This window comes from Balaenoptera physalus, assembly GCF_965194825.1.
Source record: "Balaenoptera physalus genome assembly, chromosome: 7".
In the NCBI taxonomy this organism is placed as follows: domain Eukaryota; kingdom Metazoa; phylum Chordata; class Mammalia; order Artiodactyla; family Balaenopteridae; genus Balaenoptera; species Balaenoptera physalus.
Genome location: NC_138886.1, coordinates 12,106,742 through 12,133,539, shown reverse-complemented (window position 1 = coordinate 12,133,539; position 26,798 = coordinate 12,106,742). Strand labels below are relative to the sequence as shown.

General features: G+C 48.0%; 2 protein-coding genes and 1 long non-coding RNA gene across 13 annotated transcripts in view; 2 read left to right on the top strand and 1 right to left on the bottom strand.

Moving 5' to 3' along the window:
* Positions 1–7,052, top strand: part of RABGAP1 (RAB GTPase activating protein 1) — a 157,999-nt gene extending 150,947 nt beyond the window's left edge. For all 7 annotated transcript variants that reach the window (XM_082467747.1, XM_082467746.1, XM_082467749.1 and 4 more), the window contains 5 exons: positions 10–114; positions 958–1,041; positions 1,703–1,774; positions 3,783–3,980; positions 5,364–7,052. In XM_082467747.1, coding sequence (XP_082323873.1) covers positions 10–114; positions 958–1,041; positions 1,703–1,774; positions 3,783–3,980; positions 5,364–5,486 — 582 coding nt within the window. In that variant the 3' untranslated portion in view covers positions 5,487–7,052. The remainder of the gene's footprint in view (positions 1–9; positions 115–957; positions 1,042–1,702; positions 1,775–3,782; positions 3,981–5,363) is intronic.
* A 3,258-nt stretch (positions 7,053–10,310) lies between these two features.
* Positions 10,311–26,798, bottom strand: part of STRBP (spermatid perinuclear RNA binding protein) — a gene marked incomplete at its 3' end in the record, with an annotated part of 69,327 nt that continues 52,839 nt past the window's right edge. The window contains exons 17-18 of one of the 5 annotated variants that reach the window (XR_014265368.1): positions 22,461–22,594; positions 19,200–19,507 (exon numbers count right to left, since the gene is read on the bottom strand). Coding sequence is in view for 4 of the 5 variants with exons in the window: in XM_082467765.1 (XP_082323891.1) it covers positions 10,401–10,591 (191 nt within the window). Of the gene's footprint in view, positions 10,592–19,199; positions 22,595–23,377; positions 23,473–24,986; positions 25,955–26,798 lie in introns of those variants that run through there. The other 4 variants (XM_082467765.1, XM_082467763.1, XM_082467764.1 and 1 more) reach the window with 4 other exon arrangements.
* On the top strand, positions 10,532–24,918 carry LOC309663635. The gene is made up of 4 exons (XR_014265374.1): positions 10,532–17,298; positions 17,382–22,643; positions 22,768–24,585; positions 24,783–24,918. It is a non-coding gene; the product is annotated as an uncharacterized lncRNA (long non-coding RNA).

Below are 26,798 nucleotides of genomic sequence, written 5' to 3'. Positions count from 1 at the left end.
ATGTTTCAGGCTGAGGAAAAGGCAGATGCACTGAATAAGGAGCTGCTTATGACCAAACAGAAATTGATTGATGCAGAGGAAGAGAAGAGACGGCTGGAAGAAGAGTCTGCTCAGGTAAGGGGAGCTTTGCCCCTCCCACATTCCTCTGTGTCTTGCAAATGCTTGAGAGCTGGGAGTTCACTGGTGGCTTCCTGTTGGCACTGGAGAGCCCAGAGACAGCTGGCTTCAGTTTCTCTCCAAAGGCCTTTTGTATTTACTGTGAAAAGCATAATGGTTCTTAATAATTAAAATGTAGGAGGAGACAGTGGGGCAAAGCCCATCCTTCACTGGGGCAGGAGAAATTCCTGTGTGTCAGCATCTGAGTGTGACACGAGGGTTAGCATTTCTGCAAAAGGAAGGCAGACATTACATAATGTCTGGCTCTTCCCCTGCCTGTCCACCGACATCTCCCCCACAGAGCAAACTCTGGAAGGCTTGTCCTGAGCACAGCCCCTGGGCGCAGACTCACAGCCATAAGAAGAGCTTTGGATGCTCCGTGCCCCAGAGCAGGCTGGCTCTCCTTCACCACCCACCCTCTCGTCTCAGTCAGGCTGCCTGAGGTGAGAGATGGCGGGGCGCCTCCCACATAATCCATGAGGCACTGAAAGAGCGGCAGTCCTCCCGTTAGCTCTTCCTCTGCATTTGCTTTGTGTTACCTCCTCAGCTCAGGATCCCAGGTTGGGCTGCACTGACAGGGAGGAACTTCAGCAAAAGCCCCAAGCTGAAAGTTCAGAAGTTTTGACTGTTCTCTCCTAGCATCAAGAGTAGGGTTAGTACTGCTGAGAGTGAGGAAGAAGGGAGGAGAGTTACCTCCAGTAGGTCAGGCACTTTGGGGAAAGCCCAGCACTAAGCACGTAGTGCCAGAGCTTCGCTTGTATTTCCCTTAACATTCACTTTTGCTTTTCTTAATGTACGCAGTTAAAAGAAATGTGCCGTCGGGAACTCGACAAGGCAGAATCTGAGATTAAAAAAAACAGTTCTATCATCGGTGACTACAAGCAGGTGGGTCCGTGCACCCTGGAATTGGGCCATGTTCTCTGGAAGCCCTGCTTGCCTGCACAAGATGTCTTCTCCACACCCACACGCGTCCCTGCTCGGCGACTTGCACTGACGAGTCCCTTTGCTTCACTGGACAAGTTACCGCACTGCTTTTCAACTGTAAAATAAGGGAAATCATCGCTCACCCGGAGAACTGTTGTGAGGAGTCCATGAGATTATCTTTGTGGAGCACCTGGCATAGTTCCCTCACATAAGCAGGCACTTAATACATGAAAGCCCCCTAGTTCTTGGGAGCACTTCAGACTCATGATGTAGAACCACTTCTCTCCCCAGCTGGTTGCATTTTGAGAACATAACTGAATTGGTCTTGTTTCTTTCTGTACTGGGATCTCGTGCTGGCTCCTGAGTCTGGCAGTGTCTGTAAACATTGGCCATCGAGCGTGGCACTGAGAGGTCCCTGCAGGTCCTAGGCCGGTGGATGCGGAGGTGGGAGAGCCAGAGGCCCCTCTGCTCACCTGTCATCTCACAGCCCCTCCTGCTCAGTGCTGTCCTAATTCTGCTCGTGTAGTCCAGCTTCCACTGTAGATTTCACCCCGAGCCCAAGTTGTACAAATTATGACATTGCCGAAGAGATTGTCATTTTATATTGTGTTTTTTTCTTCAGATTTGTTCTCAGTTGAGTGAAAGATTAGAGAAGCAGCAGACTGCTAATAAAGTGGAAATTGAAAAAATTCGGGTAAGTCTTCCTTTATCAAAGAGATTTTATACCACCTAGTTCATTTTATGGCTATATTCAGCACAAAAGATTTTGGGAGGGGGTATTCTGCCTTTTTTTTTTTTTTTTAGATAACCTACCACTATTAATAACAATACTATCTTTTTTTTTTTTAATAAATTTATTTATTTTATTTTGGGCTGCGTTGGGTCTTCGTTGCTGTGTGTGGGCTTTCTCTAGTTGCGGCGGGCGGGGGCTACTCTTCGTCGTGGTGCACGGGCTTCTCGTTGCGGTGGCGTCTCTTGCTGCCGAGCGCAGGCTCCGGGCGCGTGGGCTTCAGCGGTTGTGGCGTGCAGCCTCAGTAGTTGTGGCGTGCAGCCTCAGTAGTTGGGGCGCACGGGTTTAGTTGCTCCACAGCATGTGGGATCTTCCCGCACCAGGGCTCGAACCCGTGTCCCCCGCATTGGCAGGCAGATTCTTAACCACTGCGCCACCAGGGAAGTCCCCGGGTATTCTGCTTTGATTCCAAAACGGAGGGAAGCTGATGAGTACCTGACAAGGTGGCTGTCAGGACCTGGTTCTACAACTGACAACTGATATTCTGCCTCTTTCCTCTAGGCAGGGGATACAGATAAAACCAGAAGAGCTCTGGCATTAGATCTCAAAATACAAGTGTCCCTCTTCCTTACAAATTTGTATAACGTCCTCCTCCGGCTAACTTCACTTGTAAAAAGACAAAACAAAACACAAGAGCCCCAGGACTTCAGGTGTTGTCTGTGATTACTGCAGCACCCTGCTGAGGTGGAAGAGTCCTGCAGGTGACAGGCTGTGCTTGAGGGTGGGGTGCAGAGGCCAGGTCACTCCCCACATTGTTCTGTAGCAGGGGGACACTCCCCTTCTGAGCTCAATTCCTCTTGCTGTAATGGGCCCAGATACAATGAGAACCTGAGTTTTTAATGTTTTCTTGCGAATTTGAGGGTTTTTGTAACTTGGTGCTTTCTTTCTTTATTATTAGAATACTTGTCAAATTTTACTGAGATGAGTAATTTACTGAAAGATACTTTACTAACATGTTTACAACTCAGTGGACAGAAACGTAGGGGAGTCCATGGCCGTGTCTGCACAAACCAGCATTTTACCTGGAGCAAGATGATACCTGGCCTCCATCATAAGTAGTGTTTAACCAGCAGTACCTATTTTTTAAACAAAATTTATTTTCTGATGCTAAAAGTAATAATAATGTTCATTGCAGAAAATTTGGAAAATAAGAGTAAAGGAGGAAAAAAATCCCCTTATAATCTTATTACTCACAGACAACATCATCATTAACACTTTGGCATGTATTCTTTCAGTCTTTGTTCTAACATACAAAATTTCATTCACTCTAAGATAGGCATTTTTTTCACATTTACATCTGAAATTGCGACATATTTTATAACTAATGGCTTTTTGTGGTTTAATTGGCAGAATATTTTCTTAGAGGACAACGAAATGATGTTTCTTACAGTCATTGCCATCTTATTTTCATGAAATGTGGTATATCCTTGTAACTATAATTTAAAGACATTTTTGTGTCCTAGTTTACCCAGCACTTAAACATTTTTACCATGTTACGAAAAATTCCTCAAAAACTTTTCTGAGGCTGTGTACTTCCTTGTATAAATATAGCACATCCTATTTAATTTTTCCCAGTAGCTGGATAGTTTATCTCCCCACCCCTTTTTTGTGTCTCTAATTCTGCAGTGAAATTCCTTGTATGTAAATCTTTATCTAGTCACTGCTTTTTCATTTTTTTAGCCAAGGTTCCTAGAAGTGAGATGACTGGATCAAGACATAAGAATATTTGTGTTGCTTTTGGTGTATAACACCAGGTGACTTTTCCAGTAGGTCATCTGCCAGTTGACAGAGAGAACATAGTTTTTCAGAAGCTGTAGTGCTCAGCGGAGAAGCCATCTCTTGGCTCCCCAGAAAGGAGATGCTCACACCTTCATGTCTTCTTTGTCTCTTCACATCTGACATTCAATTTCAGCAAAAAGTGGATGACTGTGAGCGCTGCCGGGAATTTTTCAACAAAGAAGGGCGCATAAAGGGCATCAGCTCAGCTAAGGAAGTTTTGGATGAGGACACAGATGAGGAGAAGGAAACACTCAAGAACCAGCTGAGAGAGATGGAACTGGAACTGGCACAAACCAAGCTGCAGCTGGTGGAAGCTGAGTGTAAGATCCAGGTAACAGCTGCAGTCTCTGCGCCCCCGGCCAGCCCTCTGCCCCTGGTGCGGCGGGACCCAGACCTGCATGGGGGCAGGATTTCGCTGGTGTGGGCTAGAAACCCCAGAAATGATCTTTATGGTTTGGGGTTTTTTCCCTTTTAAACTTCTACTATAATCCTCATGGGAAGAAGCCCATTACTTGTTATTTACTAGTGGATGTTTAATTAGCATTTAGCTTGTCCTAACGATTGGACTTTCTCATAATGAGAATTATCCATCAAACTTGGAATCTTTCTGGTGGAGCAGAGAATGCATGATTTGAAATCACAGCTGCACCACCACACTCTTTGACTTTGGGTTAGTTAGTAACCTCCTTACACTTCAGGTTCCTTATCTGCCAGTGGAGGTGATGAGGGGTCACTCTGATAGTTTGCTTTGAGGACTAAAAAAGATAATGCACAGGAAGGGCTCAGCACGATACCTGAGGGCTTCACAAATACAAGCTTTTTATGCCCCCGCTCCCGTCACTTATCCAGCTTTGTGACTTTGGACGTATTACCTAATTTATCTGGACCTCCTTTCCTTATGGAGAAACTGGGGCTTGTTTTGTTCATCTTTATACTGCATGGCTAGTTCCATCAGCCCCGATGCTGAGCACAAGGCAGGCACCAGGCACAGTTCGCAGAAGGAACCAAGTGCAGGACTAAAGCTTAAGCCCTGGTCTCCGTATCACACACGGTACCTGGGCGTCTGCTTCGCCCAGGCCCCGTTCTCGCTCTTGGGGCTGCACAGCTAGCACGTGGCCTCCGTGACCGTCCAAGGCGGCGAGGAGAGGCCTCACCAAGGATAGTATCTGGGCTGTAGTCCGTGAGTGAGCAGAGGGTGCCGCTGGAGAAAAGACAGAACAGTGAGCCTTCCTGGTGGAGGGCATGGCGTGTCCAACAGCACAGAGGGAGGAGAGGGCCTGCCTGGAAGGGCCTTCAGGAAGTAGGGGTGGAAGTGGGTGCTGAGCTGGAAGAGTCTCAGCCCAGATTGTGAAGCATCTCGGATGTCTTGCTAGGGGGTCTAGGCTTGAAAGGCTCTTGCCGGAAATTAATGATGCATTCTTAGGTAGAACATTCGGTCTGTCTCCTGGTATGCAGTGGGTGGACGGAGAGGGAGACGCTCAGGTAGGAGGCTGTTTTAATAAATAGACGAGGCAAGAAATGAGGAGGTCTTAACTAGGAAATCTCCCTGAGCTTTAGGCACTCTAGATCTTTCTGTGCCAGTTTGAGAACTGGGGGAATTCCCAGAGGCCTCTCAAGAGGAAATAGACTGAATTCTTGTCTTGGCTCGACTCTGGGGAGGCAGTGTCATTAGCACTGGAGACCAGCATCCTCACGTACGTCGTTCCTCTTCCAGGACTTGGAGCACCATTTAGGCCTTGCCCTCAACGAGGTACAGGCGGCCAAGAAGACGTGGTTTAACCGAACACTGAGCTCCATAAAGACGGCAACCGGGGTTCAAGGGAAAGAGACTTGCTGAGAGCAGCTGCTGCCTCCAGACACCTTCAGAAAACATGACACCTTTTGTTGCCTTCTTTGGCCAGATGTGTGATTCTGTGACATGTCCCAGGACCAGAATGTACCTAAGTCAGATCCATAGAAGCATGTGGGTAGGTTGTTGGACCAGAGCTCATGAAGCAGGCAGCCTGTGCGGTAAGGCCCTCCTCACTCCTGATACTAACAGGCCTGCCGGCTCACCTGCCGCTCTGGACGTTCCAGAAAGTCACTCCTCCGTGTGACCTCCGGGCCTCTTCCCGGCTAGGTCAGCTCCTCACCCAGCCCAGCGGCTGAGTGACATTATCAGAGTTTGGGGATCCTTCAGGCCTTTGGTTTTTTTCTAAACCTTTAATCTTTTTTTTAAAGATACACATATTATTATATATTGGGGGAGGTGGGGCAGGGGATCGGTAGCTCAAATAATTATCTGCTCCAGTGCCAGCAGAGGGTCCTCCAGGTAGACATGGAGAAGCACTTTGTTTTAAATAGGAGGGTTTCATGGTTGTAGGTGAAGCCACCTAGTTTTGTCAAACTAACTCTACGATGCACAGGTTTTTGGTTTGGCATTATTCACATGTTTCTGATCAATTCTATGCAACTCTCATAGTTCCTGTTGTTTTTAGTGTTAGCTGCCAAATGACTCCACAGTGCTGGGGTGGGTGACTTGACCGACTGTCGAGACTGGATTAATCATAACGTGGACAAATCTTATTTTGCTTAATGTTTCGTGTGTGTGTGTATATATAAATATCTTTTCCCAATGCACCCAATTGACAGTGTTTAAATCCCAGACTAGGACTGATCTGCACAACTTAATTATGTGGTTATTTTGGGCACTTAATTTCACTCAAGGTTTGTCGGGCTGTGCTCTCCACCCTGCTGTCGCGAGAGCTGTGAAGGGCTCCCTCACTTCAAGGTTCTAGTGTTTTTGCACAACAGCTTGTACAAGTGAGAAAGACTCTGAGGTGTGTGTGTGTGTGTATGTATGTGTGTGTGTAAATGTGAGGATGTGCAGGACACACATGCCAAGAGGCCCCTGTCCTGCTGGCCTGTGTCCCTGCCTGCCTGGGCCCTCCCCGGAGTGAGGCTGGGTGCAAACCTCGCTGTTCAGATGGGCTGCAAGTTCTCGCTTCAAAACTATGGAATAGAGATTTTGGCACCTTTTTTTAAACAAAGTAACTTTAGACTTTTAATTTATATAGTGATATGCTGACAGGCTGTCTCGCAGATGACTTTGTCGTCTTCTCTGTGTGCAGTGTGGAGGTCGCTGGTTACAAGAGGCACTGGTTTGTACATAAAGACACCTGGGTTGTTTTGTATTTCTTTTCCTGTTGGCTGTATTAACGCTTGCTGAGGTCATCTGTGATCAGGGAGGTAACAAGCGGCAACCCCTGACCCCAAAACCATCCCCTCCACGGCTTTCTGTGTCTTTCTTGTTCAGTTACCAAAACAGCTGTAAGCCCATCTAAAACTAGGTGCGTGGACATTGTGCTAGGGTAGTTTCAGTGTGTCAACTTTATGAATTGAAATATAAACCAGTAAAATTGTATTACTATTTCTTTTGTTGGTTTTATTTTAACGGCATATTCATTAAATATTTTGGTACAAACAGCATTGCTTTGTAACAACCAGTTTTATCATGATGTGCTCTTGCCTCCCTCCCACGGGCAGTCAGAGAAGACCACCCTCTGGGCTGACAAATAGGTGTACGTGAGTATTGGGCAGCGCCTCCCTGTTCATCCATTCAGACACTTACTGAGCAGCTAATGTGCTCCAGGCCCATGGGGTGAGAGAAGACACAGGCTTTGTCCCCTGGGAGGCCTGTGCCTTCATCGTGAGCATTGCCCGTCTTGGAGAAATAAAGTGAGACATGACCTGTGTATTTGAGGGTTAGGGAAGTCTTAGAGGAGGTAAGGGTGTGGTAAGACCTTGAAAGACAAAAGCATCTCACCAGGCAGAGATGGGAGAGGGAATTGGCAGGCCCAAAATGTGAATGTGCAGGGGAAATAGCTGAAGAGCAGAAAGGCAGTCAGAGTACCCGAGGTCCAGTTATGCTCTGCTAGAACTTTCAGGGGAAGTGGTGGCATGGCCAGGTACCTCTTTTGGAAAGCTCCTTTCTGTTCACTGCTGGTCTTCCCACACCGCAGCACCATAGGGATGAGGCTCCCAGACCCTCGGCCGTCCTTTACCACCTCGCCCCCTTCTCTGCAGCAGGAAGAAGAGCAGTGCTTCCCCAACCCGACGGTCCCCTCCTTGCTTGACCTGCCCTCCAGGACCCCCTACACCCAGCCTTTGGATGGAAGCGGGCTGAGATGCAGGCCATGAAGAAGGGAAGGTGGTGAGTGAGCCCTGCCCCGTCTTCTCTCTGCTGAACTGAGGCAGGGCAGGTGCCTAGCAAGGGGCCTGGCTGGGACAGATGCTCTGCAGAGGCCAGGACAGGGACTCAGGAGCACACTTGGGATCCCTTTGCCGCTCACAGGCTAGAAGGCATATTTCTGGGATCCACATTCCTGGCGAACAAGGGCCAGAGTCCAGACGGGCCAGCCTGCTCCGGGCTTTTCCAGTCCCAAGGGTCCCAGTGTTCCGGAGTGTAGGGACTCTGCAGAAATCCTCATCCCAGCAGCTGTGCCCTGCCAGGAGAAAGGCGCCCCTAGCCAGTCAGCCTTGGCACACGGGCCTAAAGTGACTCTGGGACATCCGGAGAGAACGAGCAAGCTCCGCCTTGGGTGAGGGCGGGACTGGACGAAGGCTCATGGGCTTGGTGACTGGGAATCTGCTGGCGCTCGGGAAGGAAGTAGAGCAGAGGTGGGTGGGGTGCAGCGGAGGGGCCAGACCCAAGTGGGTTGAGAGGTGGGAGGGTGGGAAGCAGAAGCGGTGAGTGTAGATTTCAAGAAGCCTGCTCAGCCTGTCACGTATTTCTACGTGACAGGCTGAGTGGACCATGTAGACCATCTAGCAGGCCCTGTTGAACCTGAGCGGATCTGCAGGGGCTGGTTATGATCACTCAGGGGGAAGGAGGCAGCTCGGAATGAAAGGCAAGAGGCATCTGCTGCCCTGTCTGTTCTGAACCCCAAGTCCCAGGGGCAGGAGTGAGCCACGAGAGGAGTGAAGGAAAGAAAACTCCATGGGAGCTAAAACTTAGTCCAGAACACCACTCTCAGCTCTGAACTGACCCAGCAGTTGTGAAAACCAAGACATCTATGCAGGGGGAGTAGGCAGGTGACAGGAGAGGAGAGTCGTTTGGCCTCTCAGAGCCTGTTTCTTCATCTGGCTGATGGGTGTTTAAAAGGCTGTCTGTCTGTAGTGCTTCACTTGCTCAGAGAGATTGCCTGATTCTGACCCTGGGATGCAGATCTTCTCCTAAGCCTCATTTGGGGCCTGATGAGACAAGTGAGCTCAGAATGGCTGAGGTGCTCGCTCCCAGAACAAGAGGACCGAGCACTCCGTTTCCCTGCCCTTCCCCCACTTTTATAGGCGAAGAAATCGGGCCCATAGAGCGGTTCCTGGCCCAGACCACACGGCTAGGATGTTAATCCCCATCTCTAACTCCCAGTGACCAGCAGGGCAGCTGCTTTAAGATGACCACGTGGGCAGTAGGTGGGTGTAAACTCTCACAGCACTTCACTACAAGCAGTGTACCTGGACCAAAAACCCCAAGTTCAAGGCCGGGCCATGACCTTGGATGCTCACATCACGTGGATAGGTCACTTCACCCTCCCGAGTTGTGTGTGTGCCGTGGCTTCGGTGCCCATCTCGGTTTCACACGGGTTGCTGAGCTACTGTTAAGCTCCTGACCCTTCTCCTGTGTTCTCCCCCCAGTTGTCGCAACACCCCTGTGAGTTAAGTGACGTTACCCCCAGATTTGAAAGTGAAGGTGAAAGGCCCGTGATGACGAGATCTGGGATTCAATGCTTTGTACCAGGTACCACCGCCTCCACCTTCTCTTCCAGGGCCCCAAAGCAAGGAAGACAACGCTCCTGCCTCCACACCCCGTTTTCAACTCATCTGGCTGTTCCCTGTGCCCGTCACGGGCCAGAGGGTGGGAGTGGGGCCCCTGGGAGGTAGCAGCAGCGGGCCAGCCTGGCCAGCTCGTCTTTCCATCAGTGCGCTGTGGTTGTAAAGCCCAGTGGACAGCATGCAGGGCGAAGGCGGCCCGAGTTACAACACACCCAGTGCCTTCGTCCACTTACCTGGAAGGCAGCGACAGGCCCGGCCTGGCTCCCTCTAAGACCCCCTGCCTGGGCCGCCTTTGTCCTTCTTCCTGGGGTGGGTGGAGACCTTACTGTAGTCTTGGAGTTACTGGGGTAGGTCGATTGCAGGAACCTCACAGAGGGAGCAGTAGGAAGAGCTTTGGCTTTGTTTTCAAATCGCTGCTGCCATTTATAAGTCCTACTCCCTCGGGCAAGTCCCTTTATCTTTCTTTGAGCCTTAGTGTCCCAATGTGTAATATCATCTGCCAGCTCTGGGGACAGGGGTCAGGATTAAGAGGGAGGCAGGTGTGTGAGGGGCACCCGGTGAACGCTGAGCTGAGGCGGGGGCACTCGCACCACTCACTGCACCAGGGGCCCGGGTCAGAGGTTCAGGTTGAGTAAACATTTGGCACCATTAGCAGAGAGGCAGTGTTCAAGGACCGTAAACAGGAATAGGAATGAGGCCTAGCCCTCTGCGTGAAGGGAAGATCCTTCTACATGTGTTGAGCTGGAGAGTCAGGGCCAGGAAAGTGGTTCTGCACTTGACCCTTTCATCAGTCAAAGCCAGAGTCAGTCCCATCCTGCACAGAACAGTGCAGCCCACTGCTGTTGAAGACAGACAGAAGCTTTTATTTTTATTCATCTGAATGGGGAAAATGCAACATGTCAGGGCATTACAGACAAGCTGCAGCAGCCAGACAAGAGGGTCAGTCTACGGCAGAGTCCAACACAGTGCGCAGGAGCCGCAGCGTGGGTGCCGCCTGTGGGAGTCGGGGTGCAGAGTCCCTTTGGGTGAAGGCCAGGCGTCTCTGGGCGAGGCACTGGTGACAGTCCACACGTGCAGGCTGCTGCTTCAACCACGCCGCAGGTTCAAAGTTCAGAGTCCTACGTGTAATCACTGCCCCAGAGAGGGAGGACAGTCCAGGGTGGTCGCATTCTCCATGTTTTTTTTTTAACATAATACGCAACATGAAGTTATTGCCAGGGACTCTGCACTGTAATTATACTATGTACACTTGTGTATTCAGAAAGAACACAGTAAACAGATACAGATAGGTATTTTAAATAAATTTCTTAAAAACTACCTTGGCCATCACCAGACCAGAGAGAGAGCAAGCTGTATATAGCCAGGAGTCCGATGTCATGTGTGTAACTGTGCAGTAAACCGGGAAAGGTTTTCTACCCACAACTACACGCAGCCTTCTCCTTGCCTCCTGAACCCCCCATCTTGGGGCCAAGGAAGGGCTACGACTGAGCAGGACCCCTTCCTCCTTTGTGAGGGAAGCCCCTTCTTGAACAGCTCAGGGCTTCAGGTCTAGACTGGCTGCCTCCTGTCTCCTCCCCAGACAGTGAGTTCTGCTCGGAATGGGTGAGAGGCGAGTCTCAGAGGCCGCTCTCCAGGAACCCTACACGGCAGGGAGACCCGGGTGCCCGCGCTGTGGGGCTTAACAGGCAGAGCCAGGCCCCAGGCCAGACCCTTCCCTGGCCCTCCTGCCTCACTGTCCCTGGAAGTGCCCTGGCCCTGATTAGGGCTCCCGCGGGAGACCTGCTTTTTCCTGAAGGTGTGACTGGGCCCCAGCCAGCCACTTAGACCAGAGGTTCAGCACAACAGGCCAGATGGTCCCTAGTCAGAGGCCTGAGTTGACAGATACTCTGGGGAAAAGAGGATCAACACTGCTAAGAGCTGAAGTAAATGAAGTCTGCCCAAGGCAGGTGGCTCATGACTCATTAGAAGACATCAAGAGGGACAGAGGCAGAGGAGGAGTCCCACCTTGACCAAGCACTCCCTTTGCCGCCTCAAGCCCCTGGGAAAGGAAGTCCGTGTGGAGGTTGGCGACAGCTCACAAGACACGCAGAGCTGCCCGTGATTCCCGGGAGATGCGGAAAGTAAGGCCCCTGGTCAGGAACCTTGAGGATGCCTGTTGTCTGAGAAGCCACCACAGTAAGTGAACGAGGGGACAAGCGGTACTCAGTGTCCCCTCTGCAAAGTAGGGGTGCAGTGTGGACCCCACATGACCGCACAGGGCTGGCCTGAGCAGGAGACACCGCCATGGGCAGGGAAAGGGACGCATCAAACGCCAGCACTGCCAGCCTGGCAGGTGAGAGAAGAGGTATTTCAGGAACCTGACTAAACTCCACACCATGCCTCACGTGGGCCATCATCACAAGCTGGGTGTCAGGGCCGCAGCCGAGGGAGCCAGTGAGGGGAAGAGTCGAGGAGGCCCACAGAGCGACAGGAACACGTCAAGGAAGGAAAGGAAAGGAGCGTAAGCTTAACCACAACTTAAGCCCGAGGGTGTCTGTGAGGAGAGGAGCTCACACCGGCCGGAAGAGGGTGGGGCAAGAGGCTGGACACTGAAGGTGCAGCTTTCTTGATTATGAGCTACAAGTGGAGAAGACAGTCTTCTTAGCTATCTAAACTCCTATCCTTATCCATGATTCATCATCTTCATGAACAAAAATTTTAAAAAGAAGTCTTCCCAGAACAGCAGAAATATTTAGGTGAGAATCAAAAAAAGAACTTTTAGACCATCATCTATTTCCCCAAGCAGGAAAATGAGACAGATGGCATCTAGCTTATGGCTGTGGGCCAGGATGGGGCAGGGGCCAGGCTCGAGCTCCACGAGGGTCTAGGGTGCCCCAGACACAAGCCTCCCCGTGAGGCCAGAGCCGCAGCGCAGGCTGAGCTGCCTGATGAAAGACCACAGCTGGAGGCACATCTGGCTGGGCCAGGCTTGCTTCTATCCTTGCCATTCCAGGACCCCAGAAACACCTCTGGAAGACCCAGGCCGTGCTCCTTAGAGATGGGAAGTTATGCACCCGCTGCCATGCTGAGAGCACCGCCCCCCGGAGCCTGAGGAGCCCCACGGCAGCAGCCCGCGTGCCCTGGAGCCATGGCTTCTCCGCGACTCTTCCTTCCACAACCCTCACCTGACCTGGACGATGACAAGCTGTGCCCTCACTCAGAGCAGGCAGCAGCAGTGCCCTCAGGCAGCCCACCACCCACCTGCCTGAGGCCCTGCCCACGTCTGCCCAGCGGCTCAGGGCAGCACCAAACCCCTCACCTGCTGGCTCAGTCCCCAGAGGATCCACAGCCACACAAAACCGGTCCACGGTGCGGCGCTGCCGGAGCCGTGCTGGGAGGGCCCCACTGGAGCCAGCACCGCCAGGTCCCCGCTGCGGGACCTCGGGCCAGCGCCTTCCCTCCGCTGAGCCGCGCGTGATCCTCACCCACTCCTACAGGCCCGTGCGGGTTTCAGGGAACCAGCATCTGCGCAGGCCTCTCCGTGGGCTCGTGAGGCCAGCACCCCTCCAGACTTCTGTCCACGTCAAGGGAGGACGCTGGCAGCTCACGCCCCTGGAACCTCACCTCACGGTGCTCAGTCAACAGCAGTTCCCTTCACCTGCCTAGACACATCTCTGAGGGAAAACACTGTGGAGAGTAGTAGGAAGCACTATATAAGAGTTTTCTCCTTGCCCCAACTACGTGGAGCACCTTGGGGCAGGCGCCGTGTCCGATCTGCAGTCTCCTAGCCCGACATTAGTCCTGGCCTAGAGCGTCTGGGATGCCCCTGAGCAGCACCTGCCCCGGCCTGTGCATCTTGCCTCGGTTTACAGGCACCAGCTCCATGAGGCTTTCGTGCCAGGGTAGCTCCGTTCTGAAGCGAGGGGAAGCCCATCCCTAGCATTTGTTCACCCTAATACACCAAGGCCCCAATCCAAAATTAGACATGAGACAGAGCGTTTCATTTGTCCTGCCGTTTAAGCTATCTCTGGATAGTGACAGAGAAGAAGCCCGAAGGCGGCAGACCGTGTCAAGCTCTGCTGTGTCAAAAACTGTGCCACTCACTGGCCCCCTACAGCCGGCGGCCAGAAAAGCTACCCAACTCGGGAGTCTCTCCTTCCCACTCGGGTACCAACAGTAACCAGACTCTGGGCGAAAGAGTCCAACTAAACTGAAAGCTACTATTTGTAACCACAAACGTGGTCTTCCCCAACCAGAGGATCTTTCCAAAGTGCATCTGTGATCACTTCACCTTCCTGAGCACAGCCTCCCATTGGCTCCCCAGCGCCCTTTATTCACAGGCTGGCCCCCAGCGTCCTCCTCTCCGGAGCTGCCTCCCTCCTTCCTCAGACTCTCCGGGTTCACCCTTGGCCTTCTCTCCCCGAGCCCCGTTCTGTATTTCGCTCTGCAGCACCCGCTCCCCCGAAAGGGCCCACCTATCACTCAAAATCTGAGGTCCTTCTGCGCAAGAGCTGCACACCTAACAGATGCGCAGGAAGCCTTCATGGGAAGATAGATGGGTCCAGGCAGCAGACGGGAGAAAGCTTCCAGTCACGATTAAGCCAGAGGGTGAGTAACCGCCACAGTCCAAGGCAGGGATTGGGTGAAGTGTGGCCTGCAGCCACGCCTGTCTGTCTACACTCTGCCTCTGGCTGCGCGGGTGCTGCTGGAACGGCAGGGCTGAGTAGCTGTGACAGAGCGAATGGGCCACAAGCCTGAAAGAGTTACTCCCTGGACCTTTCCAGAAAGTTTGTCGACACCAGGCCTAAGGCAGCGTTCCCATCGATTTCCACAATGTGACACGCAAAAAGGTGATTTTTCTGTGGCCCACTGGGCTAAACAAACAAGGCCACTCGTAGTTAGAGACACCTGGTCACCCCAAAGGTCGATGCAATCCGTGTCTCAGTGAACCCTAACCTTTCAGAGCTCTGACCTAAAGGCTCAAAACCACCACTGCCTTTTTAGCCCCTGTCCCCAGCAGAGGTATAGAAACACAGAAGTGCAGAAACCCACCCCGACTCCTCTTCAGGTCTCCCTGCCCACCTGTGCAGAACGAGCCAGAGATGGCAGGACAGACACAAAACTGAGGCCCAAAGCAAATTCTCTAGTAATCTTACAATTTCGCCTTTTTCCCTTCCCTAAAGTACTCTGTAGAGCAAGTGTGTACCTTCCCCCGGCTAAAGACCCTGTTCTACAAATGTTGAATCCAATGAACTCCAACCCTTGCCCAGGTAAAGAAGCCAAAACATTACTTTTTTTAAAAGCAGAAGCCTCTGTACCAATGAACATCCAGTACCTGCCACTCCCTTTGACTGGCAAACTCAGCAGAGCAGAAACTCAGGGAAAGGGTATGATTCTGACTGACCAGCCCATAAACCTCTCTGTCCTTTGCCAAAGGAGACGCTTCCCAGAGAGCACAAGAAGGGAACTCAGAGCCCCCGCACCCACGAGAAGTCAGGCCCACCAAATCCCCGCTTCCTGGCCAGTGGAGATGGCCCTTGCTACACTGCAACGCCTCTCCCCGCCACCACCCGCCTTTCCTGTCTTGGTCCCAGGCACCTACTCAACAGTGGCCCCCAGTTCCCTGGCTGCACGTGGGGTTCCTGTGGTTCCCTGGCCCCATAACCTCCTGCTGGGCCCAGGCAAGGAGCCTGGACTATGAAGAGATGCCATTCCTGCCTCTGACGCCCTCAGCCAGCCTCCTTCATCCTTCAGCCGGGCATCTGCAACAGCCTCTGACTCCTGCCTTTGGTCCTTCCCCATCCACCTGTCCAAACGGATCCTCCAGAATTCTCTCACCATTCTGGAAGATGGTAAGCACTGCAGGGCATGGCACCCAAGGCCTTTCACGAAGTGGCCCCCAACTGCACATGCCGTCTGCTACTTCACCCTCCTAACCATCCCAGTTCCCAGGTTCCCATTAACAAGCACCTCCACGCTGTCCTGAGAAGCCATGCCCTTCTGTGCACACCAGGCGCCCCTCCTTGAGACCTCCTAGCCAGCTGGATGCCAGGCTCTGCGGAAGCCATGGCCACGTCTACTGGAGCCCCTCTCACTCTCTAAGTCACGCAGCTCTTAAGTCTCTTCACAGGCCTGGCTCCGCTCCTGGACTGAGTGGGAGCCCTTCTCCCAAGCACAGAAGATGGCTCTCATTCTGTTCAAGGCCCCAAGCAGTCCCCTCCCCCTTCCTGTGCTCCTTCTTGGTCAGGGGTTTCACCTTCTAAGCTGAAAATCCTGACGTTTTCCTCAAGTGCTCCTTCTCCCCCAGCACAGCCTGGTTAGTAGTAGGAGGTGACAGTGAATGTTTCCAATAAATCCATGTACCCAAGAGGGGAGAAGCGGTCTTGACAGTGTCACCAGCCACATCAGCATTCTGTGCAAACTGACACCCCATGGAAGACCTTCCTCTGCAGTATCCAAACAGCGGGCTTCCTGCCTAAGCACTCCTGGTAACACGGGGCCCACTTCTCACCACACCTCATGAGAGGCACACTTTAGCTCAAACTGCCCAACTGGCTTTACTGTAACTATCTTTCCCCTTCTGGAACTACATATGACAAGTAAATACAACTCTTTAAAACAGCTGATGGAAAGGTCCATGATCTCTCCAGGTCTGTCCTTCAGCAGCCTCAACCTATCCCATCTTGAGGTGCTTTCAGCTTTCCTGAGTTCCTCAGGTGCCACCTTCCAGATGATGTGGAAGGAGTGATCCCCTCCAGGATGATGGCCGCCATACCTCCCATAATGCAGCCTCCAAGGGCCTGAAGGACGTCAGAGAGCTGAGCATCTTCTGAGACTGTCTACATCATGGAAGGGCCCAGTGAGACCCTGGCACCAGCGCTCTGGGAAGGCGACTGTGAGGGTGACCCCTTTGGTTGGAGCACACAAGGAAGGCCTAGCCAGAAACATGACAGCTGACAACCAAAACGTGGATGAAGCTCAGTGGAAAAGCACACTCCCAACAGCACATCCCTTCCCTCCATACAACGCCTGGGGATCTCTCCGATGGCAATTACTGGTTTGCACTTTATTACAGGGTTCAGTTACAGCACAAAAAGATGGTCTGTGGAAACAGACCCAACTGTGCAGCTGGCAAAGAAAACAACAACAAACAGGCCACCTGGCCCAAGGCTGGCTAGTCAGTAACCTTGCCCAGGAGCCAGGTTAGCCGGAGAAGAATGAGCCCGAAGTCTGGTTTCTTTTTTCCCACGGTGGGAGGGGGAGGAGAGGGGGGTCAGGGAGAGAGAGGTGGTTTTCCGCGTGTTTTGTCTCAAACCACACAGGACACATCCCAGAAGTCTGGAAGAAAGGTAAGTAGAACGAACGCCTCCTAACGAGGAGAGGAAACTTGCCAAACGGTTTTAGAAAACAGGATGGGCAGCAGCCTAGACTCTCAACACCAACCACCAGTGTGGTGAGCACAGCGCCAGCAGAATGGGTGGGCTCGGCCACTTACTAGCTGTGTAATTTTGGGCAAGTCATCTTGTCTAAGCCTCTATTTCCTCATCTGTAAAAGGAGAAAATTTCTAGATCCCACAGTTGTGGTGGAGCTCAAATCTCATCCCTAAGAAAGGGCTTCTGTTAACTCTAAAAACAGGAGAAATGCCATTTCTTCTGTGTGATTAAAAACTCACTTATTAGGAGCCACAGTGCTTTACCACAAATAAGCTGGTGGTTTGCAGAGGCCTCTTAGCTTCACTTTTCTTGTCTGTGCAGTGGGAACCACCACCCCTGCGCTGCAGCTTCTCTGAGTGGGACCATCAGGGCAGGGAACACAGTCACGGCCCGGAGAGAGCTCTGCTGGCACGCTACACACGCAGGTGCCATTCCCTCCGCAAGCCGCGGCTCAAGAACTCCTACAACCTGGCTTTACAAGAGGTTCCTTCTTCCTGTTCCGCTCCAGGATTATGGCAGGGGGCTCAGAAAAACGGCAACTGCCAAGGCTGGTGGTGACTTGGGGTTAGGGAAGAATATCTTTCCCTGAAGAGGATTCTGCATCCACCTCCACGCCCACCTAACCGTAAGCAGAGACCCAGCCAGCACTAATCTGCCGAGGAGCTGGTGAGGGGACCACACACAGCCTTCCGTGAAGCTGAGTCCAGGGGACACTCCTGGCAAGCAGAACAGGCCACTGCAATCTGCCCCTCACCCCCGTCTCTGCTCAACACTTGCCCAGGGCCACCTCTCTGCACTCACACCCCAACCCTGGACCACCCCTCTTCCTTTGACCCAATGAGCCCAGCCTCACCAGCTCTCCTTCAGAGTCTGGCTCAAATCTTTTACGACATCCCCATCACCAATCTCAGGCCAGATAGCGTGTACTCAGAAAGCATTAGCTAAATGAAAACGCACACCTCAATTTCTCATTGATATTCAAACAGAAAAACAAGCTTCAAATACAAAAGCTTCCTCTGTTTATACAGCCACACCTCAGCCCTCCAGTCTATCTTTCCAGTTTGTTAATCTTTTCCAACTGCTCTAAAAGAAAACAGCCCTATTTTAGGCCAGGATATCTGGTCTAAAATGACCTCAAGTCAAAGCCTAGATTCTAGCACAGGAGCCTGGGATTGGCTTGAGTCGGTGAGCTCCAAAGATCCTGTGACAGTGAGGCCCCTGGCTTGTGTTCAGGCCCTTTTTAAGCTCCATTCGGCCTTGCCTCACTGCCCACACACCACCTTCCTGTCCCCCGATGTGCTTCCTCACCTTCTTTCCAGACTTTTAATCCATAGCATGGTACAGCAGAAAAAGGTTCTGGCACTGAACAGAGCTGGATTTCATTCCTGACTCTAGCACTTAACTCTGAGCCTCAGTTTTTTCATCTGTAAAATAAGAATAATACCACCTTCAAGAAGGCTGAGAAATAAGAAAAATGTCCAAGTGCCTGGCACACACAAGGTACCAATTTTACCATCTTTCTTCCCGCTCCCCTTTCTTCCATCCACTGCTGCCCACAGCCCAAAATGACCTAAACTGAGGGCCACTGTTAACTACCTGGGACATTCAGCTGACATGTGAATGCAGAGACTGTTCTTCCAAACCACACAAAAGGATCAAGGTAGAAACTGAAACAAAGCAGAGAGAGACTAGGCTCCTAGGCAGTGCAAAGAGAATGCCCTCACTGCAGCAGGCTAATCCCGTTACCTCCTGGGGGCCATAAGCAGCAAAAAGATGACTCAGGACCACATCTCCAGCTAGGATATGCTAATCTGACTCTTAAACTGCCTGGGCAGATGGTGGCAATCTCCACACTACCCACCAGCAGAGACAGCATAGTTTGTTTGCAGAAATAGCAGAGTTCTGCCAAGAAAGACCCTAAGACCCTCCTTAGAAGGACCAAGTAGTTAAGGTGTTAACAACTGCTGATCAAGGCAAAACAAACAAAAGAACCCCCGAGGCCTTCCCTCAGTGTTCATTACTGAGGCAAGGATTCCACCCAGACGGCTACAGCTGAGGAATGGGGTCACTTCTGCCAGGATATCACTGACACAAATATCTCCTGGATTGAAGAAAAGCCTCTTGACTATAATGCAAATCTACCTTATTTGCCTTTAAAAGTAACACTGATCCTGTCTACACAGTTTTTATGACCTTAGAGCATCACAGGACTCGATCTGTATTCCCCACTCAGCTCACCTCTACCAGCAGAGAGGGATGCCGCTGCACGCTTTTTTCCAGAGGTTCCAGAGGTCCACGTAGACACATGCGAGCCAGAGACGGACCGGAAGATGCTCACCCTGTATTCAGACCAACCATCTACTCATTCTTCTTTCTGCTGAAAAGCAACTTCCCAACTGTGTCCAGATAGATAAATGGGTAGATGGACAGAGAGAGAGGGATGGATAGACAGGTATGTTTTTTTCTAAGATTAACAGGCAAGAGGGAGGCCTCGAGTGGTGTTAAGTATAGATTTTTTTTTTCCCAAGGTGTTGCAGCAAACTGGAAGAGAGAAGCATCCGAGTCAACAGCCTTCTAAGCATGCCACCCAGTCTCCTCTTTCTTTTCTGTGGTTTACAGTAACTTGCTTTCTACCTGCCAAATAAATGGTGAGCTCAATGTCAGATTCTGGGGCTAGCTGTAATCAAACACACACTCTTTTCTTACTACTGCACTGGCAGGAAACTTAGAATCAGCAGGTTGATAAGCTCAGCCCCTTTGAAGTTCCAAGCACACCTAAATCCCAAAGCAAGTATTACGAACCCCTGGCAACAGACTGCCCGATGATGAACTACCACACAGAAACATGACCATCTTCATCCAGCACAGATCTGCAGCAGCCTCCCACACCAGGTCTCACCCAGTGTTTGCTTTGTATCTCCTGTCTGACCCCAAGATGCTAGGAGTCCTCTCCCAAAGCCTGGAGTATCCCAAACCTGTCAACACTAAAGAACCCACGCCGCTCCCCCTGAGCAGGCCATGCACCTGCTTCTCCACTAGCTGCCAGCCCAGCCCAGCCTCCCGCACGTATTTTGTCACCTCAGCCAACCATGGTAAGAATGGTCAGCATTTACTGAGCACTTACTCTGTACCAGGTACTATTCAAAGCACTCTGTGTATTAACTCAGAATCTAATTCCCAGGCCCCAAAGGAATTTGCTGGAGGGAGAGAAATATACTCTGGCCCAGAGTCCCACTTGGTTTCTAATCCCTATTTCTAGCTGTGCTATAAAGCTTACATAACCTAATTTGCATTATGCTGCTATTTTAAAAAAATCTCCAAAGATCACTGCTTCAAGCATCAATGGAAGCTGTTAGCTCTTACCTAAAATGATAATGTGGGAAAGGATATCTATTCTTACAACTAAGTCAACTTCAATTCTTGACTTAAAACAGACTTTCTGGAAGATGCTATTAGGAAAGGAAGGAACTTACATAAAAAGTACTAGCTCTGTGCTCTGTAAGTAACTGCTAGAGAGAGACACGTCAATATTGAACTCACCTCAGTGGTAGACAGCTTCCTGGCTCTGCAGGTTATTCATTTACTACCCATCTCCCTTCCCGGCCTCCTAGTAACACTGAGAAATCTCTGGTCAATGGATGGCATGGCCTCAGATGGTTTCAGAGTACAAGTCTGAAGAGAACAGAACCTTTCTTGTTCTGGGTGACTTCAGAGGGACCACCCCCATCCCAGCACCACCAGGGAGGCACTGGCATACGCTGAATGGGAGTTGCAGGAAGACCACTCACAGAGCAGGTTCTTTTCAGCTTTAACTGCTCTCAATGTCCCTGATTTTTAGGGCTCTAGATTGCTAGAAATCTAACTGTTGGGGTTGGGGGGAAGGGGGCAGATCTCCTTAGTTCACTCCTCTCACTCACTACTGAAGATTTACCTCCACTGCAGTTATTAATGAAACCCAAGAAACAGGGAAATGATAATGAATGATTGATTATAAGAGTAAAATTTCCCTCATTTGTCATCAAAAAATGTGGTCAGTGTTTAAATGAACCACTTTTGTTCTTTGCTACACTATAAAAACTGGTTTTAAAGGACTGGGCTGTTTGTTATTCATTTCATTCACTGCACTTACGTGGACAGAGGTCCATGAACATAAACCAGAGTTGGTTTCAGGCTCTCAAAACTGCCAGGGAAATTTAAAATGAGTGAATTTCCAAATGATGCCCATTTTCAGTGATGTCAGAGGGCCCACATTATTAAATAATTTATAAATAAACTATTAACTAAGTAAATTATCTTCTGACACTGCTAATGCATTATTTGGCTCCCAACCTAGGATATTTACAATAGGCCCAATTCCACCAACAAGGAGACTCTCTGACTTAAAAGGTTTCCACTGGGCGGAGCCTGTTTCACTAGTACCCAGAGAAGAACCTGTCCCGTAAGGGGCACTTGGCTGTTTGATCAGGACTGGAATGTACTTGGTACTAGTCAACTAGACCTCACTCAACCTTTTTTTTTTTTTTTTTTTTCCACTCAACCTTTTATAGATGCTGAAGCCACATTCAATGTACATACAGATTCTGTATGGGAAAAAAGTTGTTCCAGCAACCTTCAAAGTTAGCAATAAAAAGAAAACTACTACTTAGAGACAAATATAAAACATAAACTTCATTTTAATCTATCTATCTATCTATCTATATATATATATATCAAGTACAACCTTAGCACAAAACATCTAACACATATGAAATGCATTTATGGAATGAATACACATAATGAAGAAGCAAATCCTTTTAAAAATATTTGGCCTAACCCTCATATCTTTTAAATGAACTCCATGACGGTTCAATCAGGTGGGAAATAAATCATCTACCTAACCTGGAAAAGACAGATGAATTGCCTTACATCTATTTGGTCTCTGCACACCAGGTATTTACCATTCTGAGTCTTGCCATAATTGGTTCTGCAAATACTTAGCTTAACTCAGTCAATTATATATTTTTCCATAGTCACCTTAATATTTTGGTTTTTTCATTTTCTATTGCTTTTTTTTTTTTTTTATGGCTTCTTGCTGCTGTTGTATTAGGGCATACAACACAGATCAGAGATACTCATTTCTCAGAGAAGTCTCTCTCCTTGAGAAATTGGCACTTTGATCCTCAGCTTATGTAACAGCTACATATAAATGGGTCCTACCGGCACTGTTACCAATCTTGCTGCTTATGAAATTCCAGCACTTTGGCCAAAAGAGTGCCCTGACGTAAAAATCTTCTTAGGTGAACACTTCCCACCACCGAATTCTTTTATTTAAACAGGTGTGTGTAATTCGCATATACGTTATAAGTTTCTATACACATACACACACTTAACTCAAAAGTGAAATGTCTCTCAAATAGAAAGTAATTATAAGGGTATTAAAAACAAAATGCTGAAAATAACTATTTCACACTTAGATCATAAAAAATTTTAAAGTAATGTGATGATATAAGACCTAAGAGATCAAATACATCATATATGATTGTCATATATGCATGCTGTGTTCATCGATTTTTAATTTTCTCTTTAATCAGAAAATAAAAGAGCTTACCTTTGTATACTGAGACCACAGCTTACAGTCACTATATCTCAGCCTATTTTATACAAGTGATATGGCTACGAAGGTCCAAGGAGAACGAGAATAAAGTGAGATAAACGTGCTGAAAACTGCTTAAAAGTATTAACCTGAAATACACAGAGGATCCAACACCAGTTTTAAAAATACATTAACGAGGTATTCCCAGCTCTTCAATTAATAATGGTGAATGACTGATTCATGATTTTCAAACATTCACCCAAATTTTAAAAAAGAAGAAAAGGCTAACACCAGCAAAATCTATCAGTGGTTTGTTCCCCAGGTTAACAATTTGAGAGAGACTACAAACGACTCCAGGAGCCCTGGCTTCCCCGCACCATGCACCGCATCTAGTCAGCATGAGGTATGTCGGGAATCTATTGGACCAATTACCTTGCACAAGAGATGGGGCGCTCCCACAGCCTCAAGAAACACGGCTGCAGGCCACCCCCCTGGCTGGGTGCCAGCCCCCATGCAAAGAATATGGCTTCAAGGAGGACCCCTATCTCTGAGGAATTATAATAGCGCTAACTGACGCAGTCAGGAATGCAACTATTCAGTTTATGTGCTAAAAAAGTTTAAAAACTGTCAGAAGATAGCACAGCTCATACACTAATTCTAAGTTCTACATTGGTCTGTAGACTCCCCGACAAGAGACTAGGCTAGGAGGGGCTAAGTATATCCAGATATTGCTAGGTTTCCAAAGGAAAAGTTTTCAAACAGACACCATGGCTCTGAATAAAGTATTGCTCTTCTTTAAAATGCTCATTCACTGCTTTCCAAAAGGAGGTGTCAGAGTGCTGTGTCTGAAAGCTGGAAAGCCTCAGGGGGTCACATTGCTCTTAAGACTAAGACATAGAAATTGCCATTTCAAGCCAGACAACCTGATGGTTCTAGAAGTCAGAGAAGAAATCTTGAGGGCCCAAGTGAATAATAAATGGTGCGACGCTCAGAGGCTGGCAATAGGGGCTGTCAATGAAAAAACCACCTACAGTGGAGAAAAGAGCAGAGAAGCAAAACTTTATGTTAATTTCACAGAATTTGGTGAAGCCAAAAGCTTCATTTATATTTCTCTGCTCTTTCAGCTGTAAGTGGAATTTTCATTACAAAATGAAGGGGTGGGAAGGGTAAAGGGGGTGGGGGTAGTGGGAGGACACTTAATTCATTACAAGATTTAAACAGTTGAACTTGCATGGTTACCACTTCTAACAAAGGACTGACAGCTCAATTATTTTAAGTAAAGCAGAGAAATGTAAAAGTTTGCAGCAACTGGGCAGGTTTACAACATGGTTAGTAACTTCCAACAAACAACAAAAAAAAAAAAAAAAAAAAAAGACTTGGTAGAAACCATTTGAAATGACTGCCATCATGTTGGAAAACAGCACAGCTCCATTTTCACCATTATAGAGGGGTTGAGTTATGAAGCTGAGTCAGCTACTTCAAAAGAATTTTCTAAAGAGAAATCTCCAAAGAGATTCCAACTTGGAATGCAAATTTGACAATCAATTTCAAATAACAATACAGCTGCAGCTGCCAATTAATAGTATTCCAAAAACAAAGAGGACTGTTTGTAAATATTTAATTAATAAAAAATGGACACTACCAGCCATGCTTTTTCTTCTCAGTGATGGCTCTGTTTCATCCATAGGTCAGCAAAACAAATCAATGAAACATGAAAACTCCCAGCTGAGATGGGCCCTCTTGTGTACGTCTAGCCACTAATGCACAGGATGAGAATGGTAAGTTCACAGCTACTTCCAGCAAGTGATGAGGTTTTATTAAAGTATCACCCACCACTAATAAAGACAAAAGGTCAAGGAGCAGAAGTAACAAGCATGGTGTAAAAATTTTATTTCTGATAAGTAACACTAACATTTGTTTTAAACTATCTGTTTCATTCTCATTTAGCGGTCCCAAAGAAATCCGGTACATAAATTTGCCATATTTTGTGAAGCCCATTCTCAGCGATGGGTACTGTTCAGCTCCAAAAAAACAGAAATGAAGAAAGACGAGGAAAGCTAATTCATACTAAAAACGGACATTTTTAAGACACAGCAACTTGTAAATCTCAACATGGGACCACACTGTTGCCTTCATGGGGGTGAGTACCTTAATGAAACCATTACCTTCTAGTAACATCATAGGCTTCCAAACAAGGTGAGAATGCAAGTGGAAGACTTAGGTCTGCACCCTTTACAGAACAGCACAATGTTACCGACTGATCATTTTTCACCAGCTTAATTAGGTGTCTTAAAAAATAAATGCTGACCCATGGCTGAAACCTGTCACTTTTCACAGCAGCACTCAACAAGAACTGGGACAATCGAAGAGCAAGTTTTTATGGGGACCCTGTTGCTGCTTTAGATTCTGATGTAATTGAAGAGGATAAGAGACCCTTCAAAGAATCCCAGAAAAATCGCTAATCTTCTCTCTGCATGAAAAAAGCCAGGGAGTGAACACAGTATCTTACAGAGTGAAGAAGGCCACAAGAACAAGAGAGGGTGATTGATCAATTAATTTATTATTTTTTAAAACTTGGAAATTCGGAAACTAAAATAATCACATTCCTCCTTCCCCATCTCTGGGTAGTGCCATCACTTTAATAAGCAATGCTCAGATAACAGAGTAAACCTTTATCATGGGGATGCCCTTGTACAGCAGGAGTACAAAGGGCTTACAAAAGTAAATAGACTGGCTCAAACTAACAATCGCCTTTGCTTTGTTTTATCAGTTTGGTTACAAATGAATGGGTTTCTAGGGCTAAGTTATTATTAGTTTTCAATTCTTTATAATTTGATACCAAAACATATCAAAAATAATAAGCTAAAACAATATTCAAACCCATATTTTATTGGCTTTAATTACACACTTCAATATTTACAAAGTTAAAGTTTAAATGAAAAGTCTCTATTGTATTAAAAAAAATAACTACAGCCCGAATTAAAGTGCCCTGGGGCAAATACATATCAATCAACTAAGCATCAGTGACTGCATCAGGAACCAGGCAGTACTCTGTGTTACAACAAAGCAGTTTATTTGTGATCAGTGTTTGAGACTCTATACATCCTTCACGAATTTAATTTTACATAATCTGATACTCCTCTTAAAACTTAAACTTTGAACTGCTAGACTTATTTCCCTAGAACAGAAGGGCTGGTATAAGTTATTTTCTGGAAATGAGGTACCGTTTCACAGAACTAGTTTCTTTTTGTTTGTTTGTTTTCAAGTTTTAGAGAACTAAATTTGCATTTGTTAAAATCAAAAAGTAGGAAAGATGTTCTTTACAAATAATTTTGATCAAGTATGTGTTCAAAGAAAGCAGGATAAAAAGGCTTTTTCTCTAACATTCTGTATGTACTGTATTGTTCAATAGGAATTAGCTTCTGTCATTTGCTAAAAGAATGAGTAGTGGGGAACAGGATATGTTGGGAATTTCATAACGGGTAACAGAACCATTCTCTTGGGTAAACCTACAGAGAAAAGAAACGGAGAGGACTCCAAATAAGTTTAATAATCCAATAAAAATTTCAGGTTAAAAAAAAAAAAAAAGAATCTTACAGTAATTATCATTAACCTTTTCCAGATTAGTCAGTCAACATGTACCATTATGGAAGAGGCCCACAAACTTTGAAGTTACTCTTAATATTTTAATAATATTTTCCACTCAAAATTAAAGATGGCTACATCATAGGAAGAAGGATATTCAAAAAGGGATTTCATCGGAGTGAACTGTCGTGAATTATAAAGCTCAAAAGCAATGCTATTGATTAATATTCTGAAGTGACTCTCAATTTGGCACATCACATATTACATGAGAAACAGGGACGGTCAAGATTCACAGCACAGCTTTCTGTGCAGGCCTCAGATCCCCAGAAAGACAGTTCCAACTGGAGTCGTGACCAGGTGTTTATCTTAACGGCTACTGCCAATATTGGCATGGCAAATCTGGAAAGATTAATTACTTTCTTAATTTTGTAATTAATGAGTTCTTGTGGCCTCACAAACTTCTGCATACTCAAGCATGATTTGAAATGTGATCCTTATTTCTATTCTAATATTTAAGCTACGGAGAAATCACAAAGCAGCAACAGCAGGTATTCGAGAGCACCAGATGATCAGAGGGAAATTACCCCACATGCAACAGCTTTACAAAGGCCAAAAGACATATTTACCTTACAGCCAAAATAAAGCATCGTTTTAGTAGGTTGGCATCACAGTAACATTTAAAAACCAAATCTTTTATGTGAAAAATGGGGGCATTAAATTTCACCAGCTTTGGAAGTCAGTTATATGGTACATGGGAGTGAGGAGCCT